Genomic DNA, 26694 nt, shown 5'->3' with positions numbered 1-26694 from the left:
TGCATTTTGAATTGAACATTTACACATTGAACGCAATAACGGTGCTATAATCAGCTGATGTAGCAATAGAAATTTGCATTTATAAGTTCAACTGTGACCACAGTCGCAATAATAATTTTACTTTCTAATTCATATTCGGCGACAGGATAAGTTTGAGAAATTGATTATAGACAGTGACATGGATAAGATTTACATTATGGACTTTCGTCGTGTCATGTGTTTGGTATCTTACAACTCAACTCTTAATCAGCAAAGTTTACTCGGTGTACTCAATATCTAAAATGCCAAATTTTTCTGAAATGCTTCGAATGACACGATCGACCTTATCTATTAGAGTGGGTAAAGTTTTGAAATTCAAAAATACAAATAGTGTTTCGAATAGTGTTATGGGGCAAGTTATGATAAATAAAATAAAAATAATGTATCGCACTACATTAAAATCAAATAACATAATAAAGTTCTTCACATACAATTACTTAAAGAAGAGAAGTAAACACTATAACATCGCCTGGTCGTAAGTAAAACGAAAGCTTACACCCGCAAACGCGCACCTTTACGTGACGAGTTACTTCCACCCACAGCACTTAGGTAATAAAACAAGAAAGTAGTTTTAAGTAAGCCCGCGACAGCCGTTGCGGTCCCTTATTACCCGCCACAAAACCCTCCTTATTACACGACACAAACAACTTATTCGTTTCAAATTGAAAACTTTCCACCCCACTAGCCGTACGGGGGCTGTGGACCATAAATTCCCGCCAATTTTGTTTTATTTCGCCATGCAGGCTCGGTAATAAAAGTAAGCTGGACGTGAGACAAAGCCTCCGGCCTGGATTACGCGGCCATCGCAATGGATCACCGCTCGCAGGCGGGCCTCCACACCGTTCCACCTAACTGCAACCACTTTGTAAACACCACTTTACAATATCACCAGCTTTTTATACCAGTCGGTGCTAAAACGAGTTAATTCAGCGAATTTCATCAGTACCTACTCGTTCACCATATTAACTACTGATTACATAATGCTAGCTATGTAATATATAAACATAAACATGTCTGAACCCACTCTCTCCTAATTAGACCTCATTTAGCTCTTCTGTCCTTCTATTTATCTAAAATTTCAATTGCAAGGATCGTTCATTTTCTTAGTTGCATAACGTCTTAAAATAATCCATATTCAAAATGAGCAAAGAGACTACCAGCATCTGCTTGAATTTTGAGATTAACTGATTAATATTCTGTTTTGCCATACGCCACTTACAGGAGTAACAAAATTGCATGCTTCGTTGGAGAACAGGTGCATTCTGGAGTACAGTCTCCAATCTCATCGATGCTTTTGTTTGCAATATCGGCAATGAGGCCGCATGTGTGATCTTCAATACATGCTCTTTGTTCTCCTCTATCCGACGACGAACGTGTCGTGTAAGCACAAGTGCTAGTTTCGTTTAAAGAATGAGCAATTTTATTTACAATAGCGCCGCTCATTTTGGTTCGCTTCTCGGAAAAATTCTTAAGATTTTACCCCCTGTGTATTGTGTGTTTCCTATACGAATTATTAAGACTACAAACTTTAAACAGCAAACACCGCAACCTTAATGAAGTGTGTTCTGTCGCTTTAAGTCGGCAAACTATAAGCTTATATATAGCTTTCAATAAAACCACTACATTTGTTTTTTTAACCCCGATACTGATAGAAGTTTAATTAAATTGTCATTAAAGCTAGATTGAAGTAACAGAGATCTCAATTTAATTGTGTTTACTAAGTAAATAATCATTGAATTAAAGAATATTAGCAATGAGATAAACTAGGTAAAACAAAAAACAAACATGTATCAAATGCTAAATGAATGCAAAAGGTTCCGAGTAAATGAGGTAAATTTATATCAATAACAGCTTCGAAAGGCGAGATAAAACAATAAACCCGCAAATATACGTAATGTGCGACAAGAAAGAGCGAGGAAGCCAATTAATTTTTGCTGAGACCAAGGTTTATGTTTTCCCGGATAAATAAGGAGATTTAGCAGCGGCGCCCGGGGCCGCCTCATAAAATGGCTAGCTCGTAACAGGCCCTGACCGGTGCTCCAACCAAAGGTTCTCGAAACTACTTACACTTTAAAATCGAATACAACAAAATCGACTTTAACAGTATTACTATTTGTTTGAATTCGAATTTCTCGAACAACAAATAGATACAATGAACAATTTAATTGAGACTAAAAGCTATTGGAAACAAGCGAATTGTAGCAATCAATAAAAGCCAGTGTTTACCAGTGGGCCGCCAACTTTAATATAAAATAAAAGTAATTTTGCGGTAACAGCAAAATAGCAAATGGCAGAGTATTTTATGTTTTATTTTAAAACATGCAATACACGGCTTTATATCAACATTATAACCCATATAAAAACAGAAGCTTATGTTTCCGTTGCAGGGAGTGCAGGCGGGTGTGAGTGTCATACGGTTGCATTTTATTTGTTGGAGAAGGAGAAGAGGCCGGGCGATGACTAAATAATGACCGGAATAACGCAGTTTTATTGCCGGCTCCGTGTTGCGAATATATAAATGAACCCTCCAGGGAGTGTTAAAGACGCCGCCGAAGAACTCCTGTCGAAACAAGTCGGGCTCAGAGAAATGGCGCAGTAAACCTCCCTCCGCCGAGCCGTCATTTTGCGTTTTCTACACTACGACGCTGTCTGGAACCGAGGAAAAAAAAGAACAGAATATTTAAAAGTAAGGTCAGAGCGGTGTCGTTTCTAGACCTTGAAAGCGTCTAGCATTATAAGATAAAGTTGAATAAGATTTTGTAATTTAAAAGCAAAAACTTCGTTCAGTACAGTTTCGCCACTAATAAATATGTAGTTCTGACTATTAATAATTCAGTAAACCGTAAAAAGAATTTGCGTAAAGTAATTACAGTATTTTAATTCTACAACAAATTATCATAAACTAAACTCTTTAAACGGTTATTTGGATATCAGCATTGATTTGCATTTTGATAACTTAAATCAATCCACTCAAGTTGTTTTTAAGTTCGTTGCATATGTTTGTCCTAATAACTCATTAAAAACTTTGTAGCATGGTAGTATTTAGTGAGTAGAGTTATTCACATGAGCCGATACCTGTATTCCAAAAATATTACAATGTTCTTGAAATAAAACTTTGTGTTTGTGTAAATGAACACTTATATTTTAATTAAATTATATCAGTTCTGTTTGGAATGTGTTTCTCGAGTTAAAATATTAAAAGTTTAATTGTATCTCTCCTGTTTGCTCGGCGGCGTCGTGGCGCGGCGCCGCCCGGACCCGGTGACCGTAAAGAAACCGGCGAGGCGCTCCTTTGATACACTATTAATGCAATTGTTCGAAAACAGTGCGAGGCAATAAAATTTAACCTTCAGGTAGAATATTCCGCCCTACTTCACCCCACAGCTATAATTTTTCGCATTGCGGATTTTGAGCAAACGGCTTTCCTTCTTGCTTCACGTTACTTTTTATTACACAAATGCCTCCTAACTTATGGTATGGAAAGCAATTATTATGCCATTACATACTTTTTAACTTTTGTAAATACATTTAAAAGCATTGTTCTATGTTTTTTTATGTTATAACAATTATTATTTTTTCTCCCTTGTGTCGGTAGCAAAGACTTACTTTGAGTCAGCCCGCAAAAGGCGTAATTAAGTGAAAAGTTACAAAAGCAGTAGAGCCCAGACAACGCCAAGGGCTTGCTTTGTTGCATAGGTCTCACACAAAATTGACCAATGATGGGATGATTAGAGCTTTTGCATATTCAAAGTGAAAAAATATGGCATGGTGAAAAGAACATCTAGAATTATTTATTTGACAACGCATTTAGATATCTCTACGAAATATTTTACTTGGTAAGTGAGGCTTTTAAATGTCATGTCTATGTTATACAATTATTCAGCTGGCATAGACAGGTTAAACGAGAGTCGTATGCCTGCCGAGCACCGAAATACAAGTGGCAAATGCACTTGAGACGTCACTGTCTGCCTCCTTGCCTTACAATTTTAAAATGTATTATTTCTTTAAATAAAATATGTTTTGTCCTCTATTTTATATTACGTCACGTTCTGCTCGAAACGAGGCTTTTATTTAAAGTACTTAAAAATTGTAGTATTTTTTTATTTAATAACTAGAAGATTCGCGATTTTAATATGAAGATAAGATTTGGCTAAAAGCGGTTTTAAAGAAAGTCTTATGATATAATGTTTTTTTACTATTTGCTGTATTTGGATTTGATGATCATCAATAAAAAACCATTTAAAGAAATATATCATATTTATATCGTTAGAATTATAACCACGATTTTTCATTGAAATTATTTTAAAACGACTAATATATTTACAAACATCTAAAAATATAATAACAATAGGTATGCATAGAGTAATGACTGAAATTATTATTAACAAATTAATGCCTAAATATTTATCACATTTCTTTAAGATACCTTTAAATAGTATTATAAAATAATTAACTTTGTTAAATTCTTTATCTCTAAGCTATACATCTTACAATGGAATATAAGGTAAATGTTCACTGACGTCAATAAACATGTTAAGCTTTCAATGGAACATCTTTGGAAGTACGTAGCGTTATACGTTTGTGTCATAACTCGAAATTCTCCGATACGTAATATCGCATTATTGAAAAATGCAAGTCTCAAGTCAGAATTTTTCTATTTCAATCCTGGTCGTATGAAAATTGCGACAATAACATTGCGAATATATTTGAACGACGTCGTAAAGCGTTCATTCGCAGTACCATGTAGTTCTTCTCACTTTCTTGTCACCGGAACGACGGACCTCGCCTGGCACACCGCGAAGTGAGTTGTCTGTAACCAAAAGAGAAACGTACAAGTTTAAAATGTATAATTTTAATAAAACAAAAATTCAAGAGTTGCTGCCTTTTCGACGAATTAATCAATTATATTTGTTTGATAATATTGTAAGTAAACTACAAAACACAGGTTTCAAATCATGTGTCATTTAAATAAACTTTGAAAACAACACACTATCTCATTTGTTTTTTTTTTAAACAAACTATTTCGATATTCATAAAAGGATTATACACAATAAGAAACAATCACTATATGTTTAGTATTAGTTAACCGTTTCCATGCCCAAAACCAAAAATAATAAATAATAGGTAAATTTTTCATGCTTAAAGGAAAAAAAATTGAAGACACCGATAAAATAAACGCGAATAAAATATAAACGCATTGCAATAATACGGAACAATTTATTAAACAAAAATCGTAGTCAGCAACTCTTAAATAAATATAAATTCAACATCTAAAACTTAATAATAGATGCATTGAAACCAAGAACTACTCAAGACAGCCACAAGATGCAAGAAAGAAAACCAACCCAAAGAATGATGCTAAATTAGAACAGATCTACTTAGTATGAAGTACTGACCTAAAGCAATTCAATGGTGTAACTTCACGTATACGAAACCATCTAACAGACCTGGAGAGAGATGTTATTGTGGTTGTTGATAACTATTTCAGAATTAAACACAACGGTTATAGTGCATGTGCAGAAAATTAACATCGAATGTTTATTAAAAGTGCTCATTATTTGGAAGAGAGCTTACATTTGTCATCGTTTCGTTCAGTCTCCGATGACTCTTGGCTGTTCATTGATACCATTGATACTCTTTTGTTTCGCTGCTGCAGGAGGAGTTCTGGAACGAAACAGTTTTAACGTTATTAAAATTCAAACTATTAAATTACATATCTATACAAATTTTACCGTATACCATACGACCAATATACTTCAGATTAGTGTTTCATAGCCTTTATAAATACAATGAAATATACATTGACAATATATAAAACGGTCAAGGCCAAAAACAACAGTCCATTTGGACAGCGGGCGATAGCTAGAGATTATAGATCTGCGCAGCTTATTCTATTTTTATATTTTCAAAGGAAAACCGGTGTTATAAATCCGTCGCGAGGACGTCCAGTGTAACGATTGCTATTCTACTTTGATATCTCGCCGATGCCTCACCTGACCGACTCGACGACTACGATAACACAAAGATAAATAAAGACATAACTTCGAACAAAGAAAATTTGTTTGTTCTAGATTAAATAAATGACGAGGTTTGTAATAAATTATTATATTGATATGTGAAACGAAAACTTGGTAAGGTAACAAGATTTTAAGGAAATTACACAAATGGATGAACATATTTGACACAATAATTTAATTTAGTTGAAATTAAAGAAAATCTTTCAGTTATAGTAGTTATAGTAATTTAAAAAAAAAGTAAGAAAGTACAATGTAGTTGATTAATGTAAAGCAATTGATAATATACCAAGTGTAAATATAATACTTAAATATAAACTTGGAACTATAAATGGAGTAGTAATAACGGACTGGCAATTGTTGACAATTCAAAGCACAATATTGATAGCGGCGGACCGGTATTAACGTCTCAAACTGCAGTTATTGTTAGGAAACTATCTTATTGCTGCTACATCAAAACAATTCCAGTGCACCGATAGACCTTATTTATAATTATAACGTCAGCCCGGCATATGATATGCGACTAGGCGCCAATGTCACAATATTCAACATTTGACATATGAATCAAATATAGATAATGAATGCTTCAATCATCTTTGTATTCATTTGTTTTGTTTATGACCATACTTCCAGATTTCTTAAACATAGAATTAAGAACTTTATTTTTCTTGTCATCGATTCAGGTCAAGGCGAGTTTAGTTCACCGTCAGCCTGAGTTTAGTTCATGCTTAATAGTATTTAAAATGTTTTTTTATTCGTCCCCTGCGTCAAGTAAAACATAATGTTACACTTTTATGATGAAAAATGTAACCTTTCTCACTTCTGGATAATGTAGCTTTCTTATTTTATATTATGACTAGCTGTCGCCCGCGACTCCGTCCGCGCGGGATTTAAAATAGATGTTGGCCGATTCTCAGACCTACTCAATATGCTCACAAAATTTCATGAGAATCGGTCAAGCCGTTTCGGAGGAATATGGAAACGAAAATTGTGACACGAGAATTTGATATATAAGATTGTCATTCCGTTCAACATTTAAACGTTGTTTTTTACAATACTAGGTCATATTAAAAAAACAGTTCCTTCATTTCATTTCATTCATCTTCGCAGTGTCAATATATGTGAAAGTCAGTCGTGTTTTCTTAGACAAAGCTGTTCGCGTATTTGAGGGAAAGGCAATCGTCGCTTAATAGGGTTGTTGCAACAAAGAAACGTTACTAGAAAGATTTATACACCAGTTTACGCTTATCGATTTGATCTAAGCGAGAATGTGGGCATTGTTACGCCGAGAGTTGGTAACGATCACACTTTCGCCATTACGTTCCTTCAACGCTTTTCCTATAAAATTTTCCTAAAGGCTTTTTTTTATTCGGGGACACCCAGGCACGATAAACGACACAAACGAGTGAAATGTGTTCACCTAATGTACTACCTTAATGGCTTTTTATATCTAAATTGTATTCAAGTTTGTAATGAATAAATTCTTGTTTTTTTAATCTATAGAAATTATTTAAGAATACACACATAAATGATACTGTCGTCATACGATTTAATTTTCAACAAATTGGATTTCGATTGATAACTAATTTTGCATTTAATTTCAAATATAGGTCACAACGAATATCTTGATAACAATGATGAGATAACTCTAGGTCACTGGTATCTTATCATCCTTAGATTACAATGAAGGAAAGAATAAATTACGATAGGCAATAAAAAGGTCGAGATGCGTTCCCACAGACAATACAAGCAATGTATGCACATGCATCGGATGGGCTACGACCAGTCATTGACCCCACATGCGTCACTAAGCGATACACTTTATCGCATGCTCTTCCGTCACGTACAAGACGGGGAGCAGATGACGGTCAATTAAAAAGTTTATCCGTATTAACTATGCGGGGATTGCCGACGGCCTCGCGCCAATTAAATAGAGTTCTTTATGAGAAATGTCTGAACTTCGACCATAGTTCCGATCACGATTGAAGACGATTAATATTAACGGTAACACGTCTAGGCTCGGATTTTGATATGTAACACATTCCATGCCACTATGATTTTCTCTTATAAATGTGAACGTGTGTAAAGGAGTTGTTGGCACTGAAAGTGTTAAGTATTAACAACACTAAACTTTTTATTTCGCTAGTTTAGACATTACGTATAATGAAATAAAAGACTTCAGACTCAAAACTAGTCACAATACTTAATGATATAACATTATTATCACTAGACCAATAGAAATATACATAACGAATAATAATAGAAGCGTATACAAAACTAGGGTTTTTCTGCTTGTTTTTCCACTGTATGTAATTTGTTTTCACAACAAACACTATTTACCGACTATAAATATCAAATATAAACAACGAAATGAGGTCTAGAGTAGATTAATATCTCCATACAGGTTATTTGTGTACGAGTGTTCAACGTTGGTAAACAAAATAATTCTAATCAACAGGAATATAGTGGAATATTATTTCTAGTATTACTACACTAATTTAGTTTAGTAGCAATTACTAATTTTGTCATATTAAATATATATGATATGAGTGTCATGAATTGGATAGTAAACATATTAAATGCTTGAGAATTGTTAAATCAACTAGCCACGTACGTTTGAATGCGTGTTAATTAAATGTTTCCTGTTGCTAATTTTTCTCCCAGACAACATTAAAAACTGAGCTAAACGTTTAATTGACTGTCATAAAAGTCGTACGATCAGGGAGTCCCTTAGCGTGGATTTAATAGGATAAATCTACAATAATATAATGCTTAAGTGACAAATAAATGTCTATGAAGTATTGATGTTTTCTTATACGTTAATTATGTACTCATAGACGACAAAAATTATAACCAAAATTATTAATTTGTTATGTTAAGTTAGCGTAGTAAATATTATAAGAAAATACAAAACAAGTTGCAATAAAATAACAATATACAAATGTTTTGTTTTAAAGTTACAAACAATTACATGAGACAAAATGCAGTGTATAAATGCGCTTGCAGTGTGACCAGCGAGCGACGGACAGCTGATGCGACCAGACGCTGCCTAACAAGCTCCTACAATACCGCTTTGTATCAAACTGCTTTAATACTGGTCACTTTTATGCGCACACAGCTTGTCACTGTGAATTTACTGCGCAGTGTATTTTAGTATGCTACCAGAAATTAAAGCAGTATTTACTTAATCCATTTTATAGTTTCTTTCACTGACAGTTATTTTTAGTTGCTAAGTCTAATAGAACATTAGATGGAAAGTAAAAATATTATTATATAATTTGGAGTATTAAGGTCGCCTTTATATTATGAATAAGAGTCGGTTTTAATTATTTGGTTTTACGTTTGTTTCTCTAAAGATTGTACTAAAATTGCGAATATCTGAAAATTCGGATTTGTCTCCGCGTTATAGCTCAATTCATCACTTAATTGCTATTATTATTCACGTAAAAATACCTCATACTTTATGTGCGTAATTACAGCATAGTTTAAGAATATAACTTACCTTTCTTTTGCATAGCTTGTTCCCATAGTAAAGACGTGATCTCCTCGACCCACGCATTCCTGATGCCTGAGTCTCTCGTCTCCAATTTGTACGACTTGAGGTTTCGCTTTTTGTACCATATCGTAAACTTGTACAGGTCCTGTTCCTTCGCAGTGATGCCGAGGTCATCGACCGGAATGTGGTCTTTGTATATGAAGAACTCCACGGTTAGTTGCTGGAAATTAAATATGAAAAATATGTTATGCTTTGTTTCGACGAAAAGATTCTTTCTGCTTACAAAGTAGCTAGAATCATATAAACGTGTGCGTTGCAAATTGTATTAAATAGGCATGCAAAGTTTATTTATAAATCTAACTACTGTTATCAAATCTGAACAATTCCTTCAAAAACACCACAGACCTATATGTAAAAGAATATATTTTTAATGTCAAAATTAAACATTAACTAGCCGTTTCTGTTAAAAAAAACATTTACGCACTTGGAAGATAAGTTACATCCAATTCTAATTCTCTAAACAAGCACTAGTGCGTAAAAGCGAACAATTCTCGAGCACTACTTACTCTGAGAATTGTAGCTAATTAATTTAAAGAAATATTTTAATCTGCGAAAATGAATCCGGGTGTAAACCGACAAGAAACGGTCACATTTTTTGCGACCAGAGTTTACTCAATGCTTAGTTTAAAATCGTATAAATTTTGTGAACAATGCACGACGCTTAAGTCACGTATTTTTGCATTGTATCGTGATTATCATATTTACAAACAATAGTTTTTCCCTCGTACGTTACGTGTTTCCCGTGTCATCGGACAGTAAAGTCGACGGTGCGTGGTAATTAGTCGTTCCGTAGCATTGACAAGGCCGTTTCCTACCGCTTTATGAACTTAAAAATGAAGCTATTTCACTTTAGCGCTTTTTCGCGTGAAATGTTGACAAATAAAATTTAAATTAATCGTAACATTCGAAATGATAAGTCGCACGAAACATTTGTAATTTGAATTATATTTTATTATGTAAGATTATAAAATCATATTCGATTTACTCGAAAAATATTAGTATTTTACTATTTCCAACACACTTCTCAGAACTTAAAACAGCTGTATCAAAAAATGTACTTTTCGTACGTGGTGTATTTGGTTTTGGCTCATCCTCAATGCGTAAAAATAAATTGAGTACTAGAGTAAACGTTCCTTCGATAAGAAATGATTCGCTAACAGGGTTAAACAGTTTGCGTGGTAGATAAGTGGGTCGGTACTAAGCAGTAGGCAGACGGTAGTCGCTAGGCAACGATGCCTTCATCTGAGAAATCAGCTGGCGACGCCAGAGCGGCGCGTTCAAGTAATAAACTACTTTTGTAATATCCTTCGATATTTCATTGTGCGCGATATTAAGAGGCAGCTACATTTTTTATATTACAAGTAAATGTTATGTACAGCATAGATAAAAATATGTACAAGGTCGATTATTCCCATTAAAAGTTACATACCGAATTGGTGTTTACACTACTTAAATTTGATGCTCAGAATTTATTGTCAACTTTTATCCAAAGCCAAATAAATATACCAATGAACGCTTGACTTTATACAAGTAGACTACTATCTAAAATAATTTTCATATGCTAAAGTTCAAGGTAAATTATATCATATATGTAGTTTTAATATTAAAATTATACGTTTAAACAATAAAAACATAGTATTAACATGATCTTTATATTTAAATCTCGCCTACACTGAAGTGAAAAGATATTTCAGATGCCAGTAACTTGCCACTTTCTCATAATTCAAGGCTAATTAGTCGTTATAATTTTAATTAATCTATTACCGTTTGCTTCGCGAGACCTTAATTAGAAAAGCAGTCGTAATAAGCCCTCTAAAATCTATTAGTAAGTAAAAGGCCCCATCATTTTCACGCCACCTTTTATGGTAACAATTTGCAAAATCTAAGTTGAATAATAAATTGCTTAACAAATCTTTAAAGACACTATTTTTAGAAATAACAAACATAGTATATATTATATATATTACTAGCTGTCGTCCGCGACTCCGTCTGCGCGGAATTAAAAAATAGACATAAGCTGATTCTAATCTGTGAAGCCGTTTTGGAAGAGTAACATTGTGTCACGAGAATTTTATATATAAGATTCGTCACAAATTATCATCTCAGTTTATCTCGGTTCCCATTGCGTTTAATAGGGGCAAAATATTACGGCAATGGAAACCTACTATTGTAATATTACAATAATTGTTTTGTAATACAACATCGCCTTAATAATGACAATAGTCGTTATCTTGTGGTCAGTAGGCACAGACTGGGACTGGGACTAATGGGACAATGTTAAATAATGTACTAATATTTTTATTGAGTTCCGATAAATAAATGAGTCATTGTGCAAATGACTCATCCTCAAAGCGCGCGCTATACTTGATAATGTATGATTTTATATAACGTAAAATATCAACAATTCTTTGAAAAATAAATGATAATAATATTTGATAAATTGTTTTGATTTAAAAAACATGAACTCGTCTTACCTTTACTTCAAGTTCAGAGAATAGTATAATTAAAGATAATCAACTTTTATTGTGTTTATTTACTTTATTCAGTTTATTAATGTCTAAATAAATTGTCGAAGAATTAAACGATTTTAAAGCTACATTACCTACGTGCCTATAAGTAACAATTTGGTTTACCAAATGATAAGCCACCCAACATTTACTAGTTTTAAAATTCATGGGTAATTTAATAAAAAATGTGTTAGATTACTAAAAATAATCAATCATAAAGACTTTAAAAGATACGTATAGTAAGTTATTCATTGTTACAACTGATAAATAGATAAATAAATAATTCTAGGTAAAGTGTTTGTACTCTTCGGCACAAGATAAAATAGCACGTATCTATAAACAAGTAATTTTAATACTCTTGCTTACTTATTACGGACAAAATACAATATTGTGATTCAAAAAAAAATATTTTAAAAATATTATAGAATTGAAAACAGTGCCATCTAGGTCAATATGGTTACTACACTAAGCGAACAGCTCGCTCGCCCCAACATTCAGCGGGGTGGCAGGGTTATTTATTATGTATTTTTCGTTTTTATCTATAGCTAGAGCTACTTTCTCCTGTTGTTTTGCTGGAGATTTCTCCTGGAGATTTTGCAAACCAAGACATTATTCTTACCTTAAAACTGTTCAGATCTGTACAAGTCGATCGGTTTGCTTATTTTCTTTTAACCTTTCTTTTTACTAATATTAGAAAGGCGTATGTTTAGATGGATCGATGGATGGATAAATGGATGGATGTTTGTTTGAACTTACTACTGGAACGGTCAATGGATCTTGATGAAACTTGGCACAGATGTAGAACATAATCTAGAACACATAGCCTACTTTTTAAGATTCCGCGCGAGCGGAGTCGCGGGCGACAGCTTGTATACTATTTTGTGGTAAATATTATAATTATGTACATCAATATAAAGTATCTGGTAACTGACCTTGCGGTATACAGCTGTGATGAGCACGAGCTTGTCGAAGAGAAATATCCTCATGAGCTGTCGGCGACGACGCGCACTGTCCATCGCGTAGAACTCGTTCTGTCGCAGCAGGCGACCTTGATTCAGTAGATTTAAATGCGTCTGGAAAAACAATACAAACTTTATGCTAGTTCATTGTAACAGGTAACTGTATACACGTATACACAGATAATATTACAAATAAGACAGTGTAAATAAAACTGTAATGTATTTTAAGCTATTCTCAATGTTTTATTTAAAGCTAAGTTTAATAATCGGTTAAATCTCCGAAATAAATACTCGTAAGTGTTAAAGAAAAAATAATCAGTATACTTATTTCTACAGAATTAGAACTTGACTTGTTTAGATTGCGATATTATAATTTGTCCTTCCAGATAACGGTGATAAACATTGTAAACCTATTTATTTTATTAGTATTTCTCATTAAGCCCTTATCTAGTCGTGTTATTTTACACCTTGTGTGGATAAACGTATTTACCAACAATATCAAATGACGACACACGTATGCGAACAAAACATCTATCTCTGTTTTTTTCATTAAGAATGATAGGGATGGGAATACTGTCGTTATCCAGGTGTTCGTGTATTACTCACCGGGCAGTCTCTTATGTTTTCTAACGCCATTATACCATCGACAGCCGTTAGCACGCACTCGACCATGGTTTTTGCGAGCTTCAAACTTTCCAAAGGCGTTTCGTCACTGTCCGAAGATTCGCCATTACTGCCTCCAGTCTCGTCACTGTCTACACTCAACTTCGATATTCTAGAGTCCGATTCGCAACGTTCATTCTCGTAATTTATATACGTTTTCACTAAATCTTCAAGGAATAATTTATACCGCGGTATCCTTTGAACTGGTTCTAGTAAGTAACTGGATAAATCCAATCGGTCTCCTAATTCTAGTTGTCTCGCCTGAAATGTAATTTATAATAAGTACTATTGAAGTACACTTTTACGTGTATATTTACTACTATTTTGTAGGTGATTTTCAAAGAAGTGTCAACCTATATAAATATGTTTGCAGTAACGCTACGATTGTAAGAAAGCAAACATACAGTTCTGTTTTATCATAATCAGGAAATTATAAAACTAATAATGCGTTACCATATTTAAACTCATTCATGTGCAACTTCTGTAATAAGTGCGATTATGTATAGTATGTAATAACTATATAAGATAGAATTCTTTTATTTTAAAAACATAAATATTAATACACTAGTACATAAGACGAACTAAATTCTTATTATGCCACTCAATAAAACAGTACGCAGTACAATCTTAAAGTACATAAACAAGAATGTATATGTATAATTCATAAAATATATACATATGTATAACATATATAAAATGATATGAGTAATCAGATTATTTATTACAATTGCTCGATGATACTCGAACAAAATAATTATGATACGTTATTGTAAAAGTTTTTGATCGCTAGATAATTTTCTATTGCCTTTCACACGTTACCATGCATATGTAATTAAAATCGAGTGAAATGTTATCATGATTAAAAAGTGGGATCACTGGAGCAGAATCATTAGAATAAGTAGACTGAGAAGTTTGCTGACGAGGAAATAGAACGAGGCAATACGTGAACTTTCACTCGTCTTGAATTAGACTTTTAGCTTAAAATATTGTACATCGTTAATGTAATTTTATATAAAGACTAGCAGTCGCCCTCGACTTCATTACTAGCCTATAATATGCTTGCGTACATCAGCTACCTTCTCGTTCAAGATCCGTCAGAATCACACCAGCCGTTCTGGCGACTACCCGCAACAAACGCGGCCTTGCGTGCATACAGACAAAATTACGGCAACACAAATAGGTACATAATTTGTATAAAATATGACATTTTATTCTATATTATACATAGACACACCAAATCCAGAGAAATTTGCAGGGTCAGGCCCATCCGACTCTCAGATGATGATGAAACATACATAATATCACGACAAAGCGTAGTAGAAAGTGTCAGTATCAAAATCCTAATACCCTACTCACATCACTAATGTAACTGTTACCAGATAACTGCGGATGCTCAAAAAGATGATGAAGCCAGATAAAAATATTTAAATTTTGGAAGGAAAAACAAACTCTGTGAGAAATGAAACCCAATCTGTGTGTTGGCTATATTATGAGCGTTAGTTTATAAATTAACAGCTATATCAAATTTACTGAAGTTGATATTCAAAGTTTGTTAAAACTAAATTATCTCAATTTCCTCTGCGGGCTTACGGTACAAAAACATTTTTTTTTGTCTCAAGTTTTCAAAGAGCTTGAAGGGGATGACAATATATTTTGACATGAATGTCACAGAGAAACCCACGGTATTCAGCTTAAACACTGAACGTATGCAGAAAAACGGTGGCAACAGTTAAGGTGCAGCAGAACCGCAGACGTGATGTTGCGGGTTACACAACGAGGAAGTAACACCGGTCACACACCGCCGCCGCTGATGCAAGCCAGCGAGGAACCTTACAACTAAACGATCATTTTCAACAAGATTCACCTTCTAGATGAACAACGGTGGCGCAGTTCTTAAGCGCTTGTTCGGACCGGACCGAAACCTACTCGTTCAGGTTCGATCCCCGTCAGCTATCAATGTGTTTTTAGGTTTTCAAATGTCATATATACATTTATCTGACGTTTTACGATGATGAAAAACATTGTGATGCAATCTACACATATCTATTAGTCACTGTGATACTTGTTGCCCATAATTTGGGCAGGCTACAAGCAGCACGTCATATAATAAATTAATATAAACATTTTTTCCGATTAACGCAAGCCTCCTGGACTGCCGGCAGGCTTAAAGTATCATAACCTTAACATTACATAAAAATCCAACAGCCAGATCTTTAATGTCAGATTGAAATCAGATTTTTAAGCTGAATCCTTTGACTTATAACTGTAAAGGGAGTAGGAGGCGATCTGTAGACTATTGTGATATTACCGTCCCTTGATCGTATGACACCTACTTGATATAGATTTTGCGGTCAAACGCTGGTTTATTCGTTCATGAAAAAGAATGACATAAATATAATATCTTAACATTACAATAAAAATAGTCTTTAACCATTTGGAAATCAAAGCATGTATTATCACAACGAATTATGGATATGAGTAACAAGTAATAAATTTTCGGTGAAATACTTTCAAAATATACTATCGAACTTTACACCATAATTGAAGTTTTATAATATTCGATCACGGGTAAATCCCACAAAACTATTGTCGGTTTTGATAAAGTTACAACACCGTTTAGGGCATCCCCGAGATATAACCGGAAGTTTAATTTAACAACAGATTAACCATTTCCTATCAACGATAAGTGAAAATTTATGTATATTACGCAATAATTTAAACACAAAATAAAATTCTAAGTATGCTGTTTAAAACTGATTTTATGGTTTATAATAGAATTAAAATATTTTGTCACGATTTTTTTATAATAATCTTACTACCATAGGAGGATATTTTTCCTTAGTCTCACCATAACGTCTACTACAATGACCTCGGTTGAACCCAACGCCACCGTGGTCACGCCATTGTATTTTTTCCATAATAATTTTAAACAAAAGTCACTGGGATTATTGACCTGAATTAGCAGTATAGTAGACTATCCAATAGCTTTGTTTTTGCGATTATTTATTTAGTAATAGACAATATTTACCTGGAAAAATTGTTTATGTTCATAAACCAGTCTCGTTGCTCTCTTATTATTTCTAGAATACATTACGTACATATTAAACCTCTGCTCCTGTAAACAAAGTGTAAATAGTTATAACAGACGTAACATGTAAAAACGTATTTTTAAAAACTTTATTTATTTTGTGTTTAAAAAAAACTAGCTGCTGCCCGCGACTCCGTTTGTGCGGGATTAAAAAAAACTTAATATGTAGTCAATGTGTTCTTCCAGACTCTGTTCTACATGTGTGCTAAATTTTATCAAGATCCGTTGAGTGCTTCTGGAGATACCTTTAATCAAAAATCCATCCATCCACCTAAACTTTCGTGTTTATGATATTAGTAACATAAACTGTTAGAAATAGTTTCTAATAATAGAAAACTAGGGAAAGTAAAAACAATGAAATTTCACGTGTAAAGTTCACGTTGTCATTGAACCGTAAGCAATAGTTGTTTTAATTACAGCCCTTTTTGCGAACATTGAAGTTTGGTGAAATTCGAATGCTTTCACTGAACAGTATTGCACTGAGACCTTTTCACGAGCCAGGCCTCATCGCGATAACTCGGGGAACTGTGCAGAATCGTGCATTACTAATAACATTTATTTAAATCGCCCATTTAAAAAAGAGCCATGGCCTTACAGCGAAAATCTCTCACTTCTTACATTTTATGGATCATAATAAATAAACGAAAGGTCTACTTGCATTGGTGGAGTTTTAACAAGGCTTAGAAGCACGCAAAGTCATGAACCGTGACACCGATGTTTTTATGTTGTTTTTTTTGTTTAGAATTTTTGTAATCAATATCTGGTCAGTAGTCTCCTTAGCTGAACCGTTTGAAGACTTTTAAATTAGCTGTCATATCTAAATTAAATCATTTAACACACAAAATTAAACCTTTTATAAACTACACCCTTTTAACTAGTTAACAATAACAATAACTGATAAGGTTAATAGAAAATGAACCTTTATCGCTGTATTTAAAGAAACTATAAAATGATAAATTTATACGTGTACCTACTTTAAAATTTCAGATCAGATAAAAACGTATACACTTACGAATCTCCTAAAACATTGTCCCAACTTCCTAAGGTCATTTTCACAGTCTCTCAACGCCGGTAGAAATTCCTCTGCGTGAAATCGGCAAATGCGCTCAATGTTTGCAAAAATGTCTGGTTTCATCCCTCGCAACGAGGGCGGTATGTCTTCTCGAAACATCTCCGGTATGTAATCTTCAACCACGTGTTTCAAACGTTCCACATAAACATTTTCCGTATGTAACAACTCGTTCACACGCTCCGTTAATCGTCTGTAACAAAAGATATGAGTAAATTTTGCATTCGTAACAATCACGCTTATAACTTAGATGGATAGGCAAAGATGTATAGGAGCGATCCTGACACACCTCGTGGTTACAAGTACTTGTTATATCGCATACAAAGAATTATCATCTTCAAATGATTAGTTTGAATTTACTGATAGACTTCTTTGAAAAAAAGATTACCGGAAATCACCGATATGACGCAATACATATCAGTAAGTATGGACTTCATACCATTTGGCATATAGGAACAGGTACTATCCCCTAAAATTCCTTATCACCTTTTAAATACCAAGATAGCCAGGAATCCTCTATTATATTTGGAATATTACGGACTCTTTAAATGAATATTTACATTTATATTAGGTTTTTTACTATCATTTTGATGTAGTTTTATGTTAAATATGATGATTAAGCTTTTACACACAAGAGCGGGTTTTTCCCATTTTTTAACATTAACATAGAATGCGTATCAAAACACAAATTTCACTAAGCCTTGATATTTTCGAGTAGTTTGATATTTAAGTATAATAATCACTATTATAATAATAACGTAGATATAATTTACCTAGTCTACGATCAAACAATTTTCATGACATTTTAATATCCAATGCACAAAGTACCAGTTACTGAAAATATAATAATTATCTGTTTTGTACAGCATAAAATAATTGAAGAATTCAGCGGAATAGTATATGTGTGCGAGGTCATTGTCTATAAATACATATATACAAAGAGAACGTAAATACAAGCGCAACCTTGGCATTCACAACTGTTACGCATCTTTAAAAATAAGGTAACTAGAGTTACAAATGTATACAGTACACAAATAATTTAGTTCTGCTAATCAAATCAATTAGTAACCAAATAACTTGAAATGTCTTCGGAATATTTAGTAGGAATACCATTGACTTAAGGTTCTTTATCACTATATGGACGGAACGACGATGTTCTTTTTCCTATTGATTTAAATTGAATTTTTGTTTCTTTTCATGACATTTTTCCTCATGTACTTAGTGCTATGTCTCATACAGCACTAAATAGAAGATTTAAATAATAAATAAGGCATTAAAATAGCTCTTGCTGCATGTATAATATAGTATAGAGTTTCCAAAAGTGTTTGACATTTACATCATTTAGTAAAGAAATTTGCAGTGGCGGATTTAAAAATTATGGCACACCACCCAAATGTTTATGGTATATCTTGATACATTTAACAATCTGTTTTTAAGCTACACTTTTTATAATAATCGATCAAACAATAGATCCAATTGTCATGTTATCATCCCACACGTTAAGTTAACGTTTATTACAATAATATTATGAATACAATAATTGACTTTGAATATAGAACAAACAGAAGACAGAGAAGAAACAAAACACAATGAAACATACAAAACATATGAAACAATGTTACTAAAAATTAATAATAATATATATTACAATAAAATTTACTTTATGTAATATTCGACTCCAATTAAGAAATAAAATTGGTTTCGTTTTTAGTATTTTGTACTCGATTTATCTTTCGGTAATTAATTACACTGAATAAAATAAACAAGTTTTGTGCTGTAAATACGTTCTCTTTGTGTAACCTGCTTTTTAAACTTTAATTTGAACTAATGACGTCATTCGTGTCTTGAGAAATCTATAAACAAATGAGTCATGAGAAGTGTCAAAATAAAACCGGACCGTCACCACGCGCGTTTGACGACCCACACCATAGTGACGTAAGAACACACGTACTTATGCTATGAATATTAAATGATCGGTATTTTGGTACTATTTTCCCAGGAAAATAAAAACAATACAAGCATTATTATAAAGAATATACGGTTATAACGGTCTTCTTAAACATTTTACACTGTCACTGTCAATTTTTAATACACTAATGGTTAAAAAAAGGTTATCAATTTCTTCATACCAAGGTTTCAATAAAATTGTACTGTTGAATTGTCTTTAACGTATTATTTTAAAAGTTTACCAACCATTGATCAGTGTAAAAAAAGTATTTGGAATGCATGAAAAAAAATTCTCTTCCATGAACTAAAAAAATATATATTGAATGAATGGGTTCATTAGCACGTAGTTTCCTTTCCGAAGTCCACTGCATGTCGTTGTTAATGGAGTGATTCATTCATTTGGGCGCTGTGACTTATGTAACTTCATTGCAACAATTAGTGCCCATGCACTAGTGTATGCAATATTTGCTTCCATATAGATAAGACAAAAAGTTGTGATGTTTGTGTAAGACAAAATGGTCTACCTTCGTCAAAATCAAGTTCTATAAAACATATGATTCTGTATTCTAAAAACGTCTCAGTGTCCAAGTCATACGGAAGACGGAAAAAAGAGTTAAGGGTCACCAGCTATCGAAACCAAGAAAGTTATGAATAAAGTCTACAAAATTGGATGTATGGATGGATGTTTGTTAAAAGGTATCTGCAAAATAGCTCAAAGGAACTCGATTAAATTTGGCATAGTTGTAGAATATAGTCTGGAAGAACACATAAGTTACTAATTATGTTTGTTTAGATTCCGCGCTGATGGAGTCTCAGACCACAGTTGGTAGTTAATATGTGAGAAGGGAACAATTTAAGTGTTTAGTCATTGATTTAAACAATTGATACAACTACATATTTTAGTAATAGTGTACTAATATGAATAGATTGACCGCGTTATACTCTGTCTAATCGATTATGTAAACACACGACCTCGCTGCCCACGTTCACGGCTAACAACATTGACACATACAAATCGTGCAGATCATATTGCGCGCTAAATCTTTAACACTAACTAGCTGTCGCCCGCGACTCCGTAAGTTAAATAAAAAGCAGTTCTTCAAGGCATAAATTCGAAAAAAAAGATAAATAAATAGTAATATGTCCGTCTCCATGCTCTAAGCTACCTCGTCACCAATTTTCAGCCAAAGTTTCTTGGTTTTTTAATGAGTCTTTTGCACGGTTATCAATTGTAATTAAATATACATTTATTGCTAATAACTTCAAGTTACTTAACCTATTACTGTTAATAAATGAAATAGACACTTTAAGTTACACATACAAATAATATTATATAAACAAAGTTTAACCTTGAGTGTTTCTTTTGTTTTTATTATTGAATGCAACAATTAATTTTTTCTTCGTTGATTTTTGTTATTTAAATTAAGAAATTAATTTCTTTCAAATTATAATTATTAAACACTTCTATTCGTTACTCATATTTTTTGTCCAAAATCACGAAAATAATTAAGTTAATTTAAGTGATTATTAATTAAAACTTTTAGTTATAAATAAAATTGAGTCATATAATTAACGTAATTGATTAACAATCATTCTTTTTGTGTTTTAATACTTTTAGATTACGGTTAATTAGATCTTAACTCGTTTTTGAAATAGTTTTAAAAAAGTAATTAACAAAATAATATTTCTAATTCCTTACAACAAACGTATTTATTACTGGAATTCATTTATATAATTAAAATATACTAAACCATTATATTGTAATAAGTTAACGATACACAAAACGTTGCGCTTTGATATAATTCAATTAACATTAACCAATGGTTAATTGATGGAATACCAACAGATAATAACAACGAGATTATGTAAACGATACCATACATAAATTACATGAAGCCATAAATGATAAAAGATGAGTATCTCCTAAAGATAACTACAAAAGATAAAATATGCCTGTTATCGAGAGAAATTCGTTGACTTAATTAGGCCTCCGGGACGCAAAATTGTCACAAACGCCTGTCAAAAATCTTACCACACTTTTAAATGTTTGACAACAAACAAAATGTTTGTTTATTAAAGTTTTTTTTTAAATCTTGGAACTCGACAAATTAACCAAATAACTTATGTTTAAAAAAAATGACGAATCAATGGCAATAATTATTGTAACATTCATCGTAATTCCGATTACAATAAGAGATAGTCAAGCCTTGGACCTACGGCCACGCACATTGTATTTACATTGACCTTAAACATAACCCTAAGGGATAAATGCAGACAGAGACTAATAACAAATATGACCATTAATTTCTTCTTCAAGTTCAAGGAACTTGCACACCGATCACAATATTGTTAGGATCGGGGTCAATCATTCATAACGTAACATGTAGCAACAATTTGTATTCATTTGAATACTCAATGCAACAATCATTATAATATGCTTTAATAAGAAATAGATAAACCTTGGACCTAGACCATTCACATTGTGAATGACCGTGGAAATTCCAAAACCGTTCTTAACCCTTAATTCGACGAAATTTTTTGTAGCACAAAACTTTTTTTTTTATAAAGTCATACTTACGTAATTTTCTCTAAACTAGTTCAGTAGATATTTTTAATTAGTTGTTCGTCACACTGGACACCGTTGAATTAAGGGTGAAATAATAATAGGTATAACAAATCTAACCCTTTACCTTTATAATGTGAACAATTTAAGGAACTATTGGATGTCATCTACAATATTGTTAGAAAGAACTAGGTCGATCATTCATACTGTCGTATAGCCTAAGAGCAATGGTCTATTCAATCCCGTTTAAATCTTTGCAATGCCAATCAAACTAGAATAGGTTAGATAATAGAAGTAAAGAGTATCTTTTGAACTCAAATTCAAATCGAAAAGTTCTTCATTGGACATTCTATTTTTCTACACGTTCTATGAAAACTAAGTTACGAATCGTTTGCGTTTTGGATTTTTGTATCAAAATCTCTAGTCGTATGCTTTATAGTGAAGAGATAAAGTCATCGTTAACTCCAACTGGAATAAGTCACGAACAAAATTTTGGCTTTGGACCAAAAATTTTAAGTAAAGTGAATTAATTGCTTGTTAGTTTGTTTTTTATAAATGCACTCCTCTTGATTATTTGGAAGAGTTTTACTGATATTTACAACGATAAAGTGAACTAAGCATAACCCATAGGAAACAGATAAGAGGAGATAAACTAAACAAGGATAATTTTGAATAACTCCAAAGTGTATTTGTTATGACTTATTTATTGCTTCTACGACCGTAGGGATCTACCATAAAAGTATTTTTCTTTTAAAATAGTTGAAGTAACTATGAAGGGACAATGATAAGATGAACGAAGATGAAGCAAAAGTGAAGAGCCTAATGCAAGAGTGATTGCGCTATTAGAACACGCTTAAGTTCAGACCTATATCAATAAGGTCTCTTACTAATGCAATAACGAAACCGACAAGCACATGCGTATGTACATAGGAGCATATCTCTTCTCAGTCGCAACCGTTTTTGCAGACTGGTCGTGGTCATCATGTAGGTGCCGTGAGTCGTTTCACCAGTCCTTTCCACACTTCCATCATTCATATGTGCATGTACTTTTGTGTAAATTTGAAATGATTAATGAAAATATTGTGCTAGGTCAGGTTTGAGGGTAACAGTATTACGTAGTCAATACCAACCATTCTGCGAAATAGCGTTGGCTACTCTTCACAATCGCTTGACTATTTATCCGTTGAAACGTCTGTGTTATCACACAAAATCAGGACTGACATGACGTGTCTGGACTACATGGTTTTATGTTACTCAAAAAATCTGCTTGTAAATAAATAAATAACTTAGTGTTAGGTAGTTTCATAACTTTGTTGATATTATTGTCCGATTTATTTATAGTCGAAGTGGAATAAGTTCACACTAATGTACGTGCCATTCAAATCATAATGTCACCGTTCGTCAAACAGTGTGCACACATTATATGGCAACATGGCCGTGTTAACTACGTACCTGCCACGAACCATATGAATAAACATCAAGGTGAAACCACAACGCAGCGTCACCGCGGAGTGCAATTATCATATATCAGACATTATAAATTTGTACTGATTCACATCAATCTGTTGTTGCATAATTACAAGACCAATGTTAATGATAATTTAATCTATTTATCGAAAAATCGCAAATAGTTCACTGAAATTTTTGTAATCGACGTCATAGTTGTCGTTTTGAAACCTATTATTATTTTTCAAATTCACACATTTAATAATAAGGCTCGCAAACGTCGAGGTATCAACTATGTCGGTTCACATTTATCAACAATTCCTACTAAATGTTTATCAGTAAATTCGTTTTATCTAATCCTTCTACCTCCTTAGAATAATGAGAAAATATACGTAGATAGTTACCAACTCGGTATTAGCTACGATTTCAATGCCACAAACGTAAACATCATCACATATAATATTTTATTGTTATGTATAGTTACTGAGTGGAATGTTTTAAGGTGTATTATTATGTTCTATTATATTTCAGTATTAAAAATGTAATATACTTGTAAATACAAGTTCGATTCGACACACTTTCGTTTTGACCTACAAAGACTAAAAATGCTTAGGTACAACAGTTTTGGATGTTTTCTATCAGAATAAATAAATTACAAAGACGTAGTGCAAAAATATTCGATACGCCTCGCTATACGTAGTACCTAAACACTTCAAAAGCTATATTTTATCGTTTATCAATATGTGACAATGCCTCGCTACGTTATCACAAATATTTTCACAAGATATGTAGGTAGAAAAAAATAAATGAACTCACCGTCGATATTTCTCCTTTTTAGATTCCACTGGTATCAAAACCGGCTCAGAAGACTTTGATATACACCATTCGTTCACTGCACTCACAGTGAGGAATTCAGTGTCAGGAGCGTGGCAGACTTCCGAACCGAATTCGTCCGAGGACACGGTGATGCTATCATATTTCTGATACGGCACCATGTCGAACGATGATATTGATTTAATACTGACATTGTCATAATTACAACGATCACCAGAGCCACCGGAAGCGTCCGAAACGTTATCACCTTCATCACTTTCATACTCATTGATTAAAGTATCAGTAGAATGATCAGTCGATAGTGTATCAGTTCTTCCATCATCGTTATTGACTACGTAGTCTTCTCCAGACTCCGCTTTATCGCTGTCGTTGGAATCGCTACCGTTATCAGTAGACGATGACTCTACACTCGCAGCCTTTGTTTCCTCTTCATTGTCCGAAACCTCTGAGGTCTTGAGTCGCAGTAGCTTTTCTAAGTCGCTTTGTTTAACACCGTAAGACCAATGGGTTTCCCCTGTATGTCCTTGACTTCCGATAGTAGATTTCTTTCTCATAACCGGAGGTTGTCTATGTCGTCGCAATACAATCGGCGAACTAGGAGGTGTAGCGAATGAGAACCTTATATCTTTGGTTATGTTTTCGTCGGGAGCAGGTGACTTACTATCGATAGAAGAGCTATCGTTAAAAGGTTCTGGCGGCGGAGGAGCGGGTCTGTGCGGTTTTATTGAGGAAGATTTTCTATCTGACGCAAATCCCGAAGAACTTGATTCATAACTAATTTCTGACACGTTTGATAAAATAGAATTCACTGATACATTCGAATGCCTATCTTGAGATTTTGTCACTGGGCACAAATGTTGAAAATGCATTTGTATAGGATTAACAACACTAGTTAAGCTTCCTAGCATAATGTCTTTTGATTTCTCCAACGATTCACTAGAACCACCGAAGTTGTTGACGACCGTCCTTTCGAAGTGCAGTATCATCTCTTTAACGCTGGCCCTTTCTGTTCTAACAACTACATCTTCATCGGTGGTATCTCCGTTGGACAGGAGCTCGTCTTCGAAACGGTTGTTGTTCTCCTCTTGCGTCATAATGGAGTGCTGGCAGTTCTAGTATTGCACAAGCACAATTGTTACGAACGGAACGCGAATCATATCAAGGCGCACGTAAAGTGCGCACAAAGGCACGCGCGCGCGCTTGCCTCAACACAACACTACTGAATTAAAATGCAGCGCCCGCGCCCGCTCCCGCGCGGCCTGCGCCTACGTCACACCACGACGAGCAGGCCGTCATTATCAGCTAAATTGTGCCGTATCAATGATTAATTGTGTACAAATTTTTAATCTGTATTTTTAAATTTAAATGTTGCTTTGTATCTTTAGTATAATTTACTAGATGTATTTCGGTGTAACAAAGACTGCAACTTTATTAATTCCATAAACAAATGTTATAATTATGTTTTAATCTAAAATTAAACTTATTACGACGTATTAGATTTTGGCACTTCGTGTTCGTTTGTGGAAATTAATTTAAAGAAATAGTTATTAAATTAATTAAGCCTAAGCTCACGCTTGTTGCAATGCTGTTAATTTTCTAATAAAAAAAAAATTCAGGTAGCCTATCAACTCCTGAAATCATTTGCACTTTTCACGCTACTGGCAGAGCAAATTTTATTGTATAATTTCTGTTTAAATTTAGTCTGTGTTATAGAAGCTACTATATATTACTTCCATTTCCATAATATGTGTGTCGCTTGAGAATTTCTTTTAAATTTTAAAAGCAACTCCTTTAGAATATTAACTCTGGCGCACATTGTTAGAAGAGATAAGGAAGCGCGGAATGCGCTTACGCAACGAATGTTGATAGTACGCCTTTGTACTTAATTACAACACTTGAAAAATTTATATGGGGCATATCAATTTCAAGTGTTGTCTTAGTATCAAAAATATTCAAAAATAACTGCGCACTTGTCGTTGATTTTATCTTGCAATCGCAATTTGAAATCG

At 33.4% G+C, this 26694-nt stretch overlaps 1 protein-coding gene across 2 annotated transcripts; it reads right to left on the bottom strand.

Moving 5' to 3' along the window:
- Nucleotides 1–4421: 4421 nt before the first annotated feature.
- On the bottom strand, nucleotides 4422–25916 carry LOC106127728 (uncharacterized). 2 transcript variants are annotated; one of them, XM_013325945.1, is made up of 9 exons: nucleotides 24668–25916; nucleotides 17839–18088; nucleotides 16767–16853; nucleotides 13682–13999; nucleotides 13049–13189; nucleotides 9556–9769; nucleotides 5614–5703; nucleotides 5436–5486; nucleotides 4764–4849 (listed from the first exon to the last, which is right to left on the bottom strand). In XM_013325945.1, the coding sequence occupies exons 1-8, from the start codon at nucleotides 25777–25779 to the stop codon at nucleotides 5446–5448; spliced, it is 2253 nt and encodes a 750-aa protein (XP_013181399.1). In that variant the 5' UTR covers nucleotides 25780–25916; the 3' UTR covers nucleotides 4764–4849; nucleotides 5436–5445. The 2 variants fall into 2 exon arrangements, with proteins under 2 accessions (XP_013181398.1, XP_013181399.1); XM_013325944.1 differs by lacking the exon at nucleotides 5436–5486 and having other exon boundaries at nucleotides 4422–4849.
- Between the last annotated feature and the right edge of the window lie 778 nt (nucleotides 25917–26694).

The sequence above is a fragment of the Papilio xuthus genome, unplaced genomic scaffold (assembly GCF_000836235.2).
Source record: "Papilio xuthus unplaced genomic scaffold, Pxut_1.1 DF824655.1, whole genome shotgun sequence".
NCBI classification, from domain to species: Eukaryota; Metazoa; Arthropoda; class Insecta; order Lepidoptera; family Papilionidae; genus Papilio; species Papilio xuthus.
This window is presented reverse-complemented; position numbering and strand designations above follow the sequence as displayed.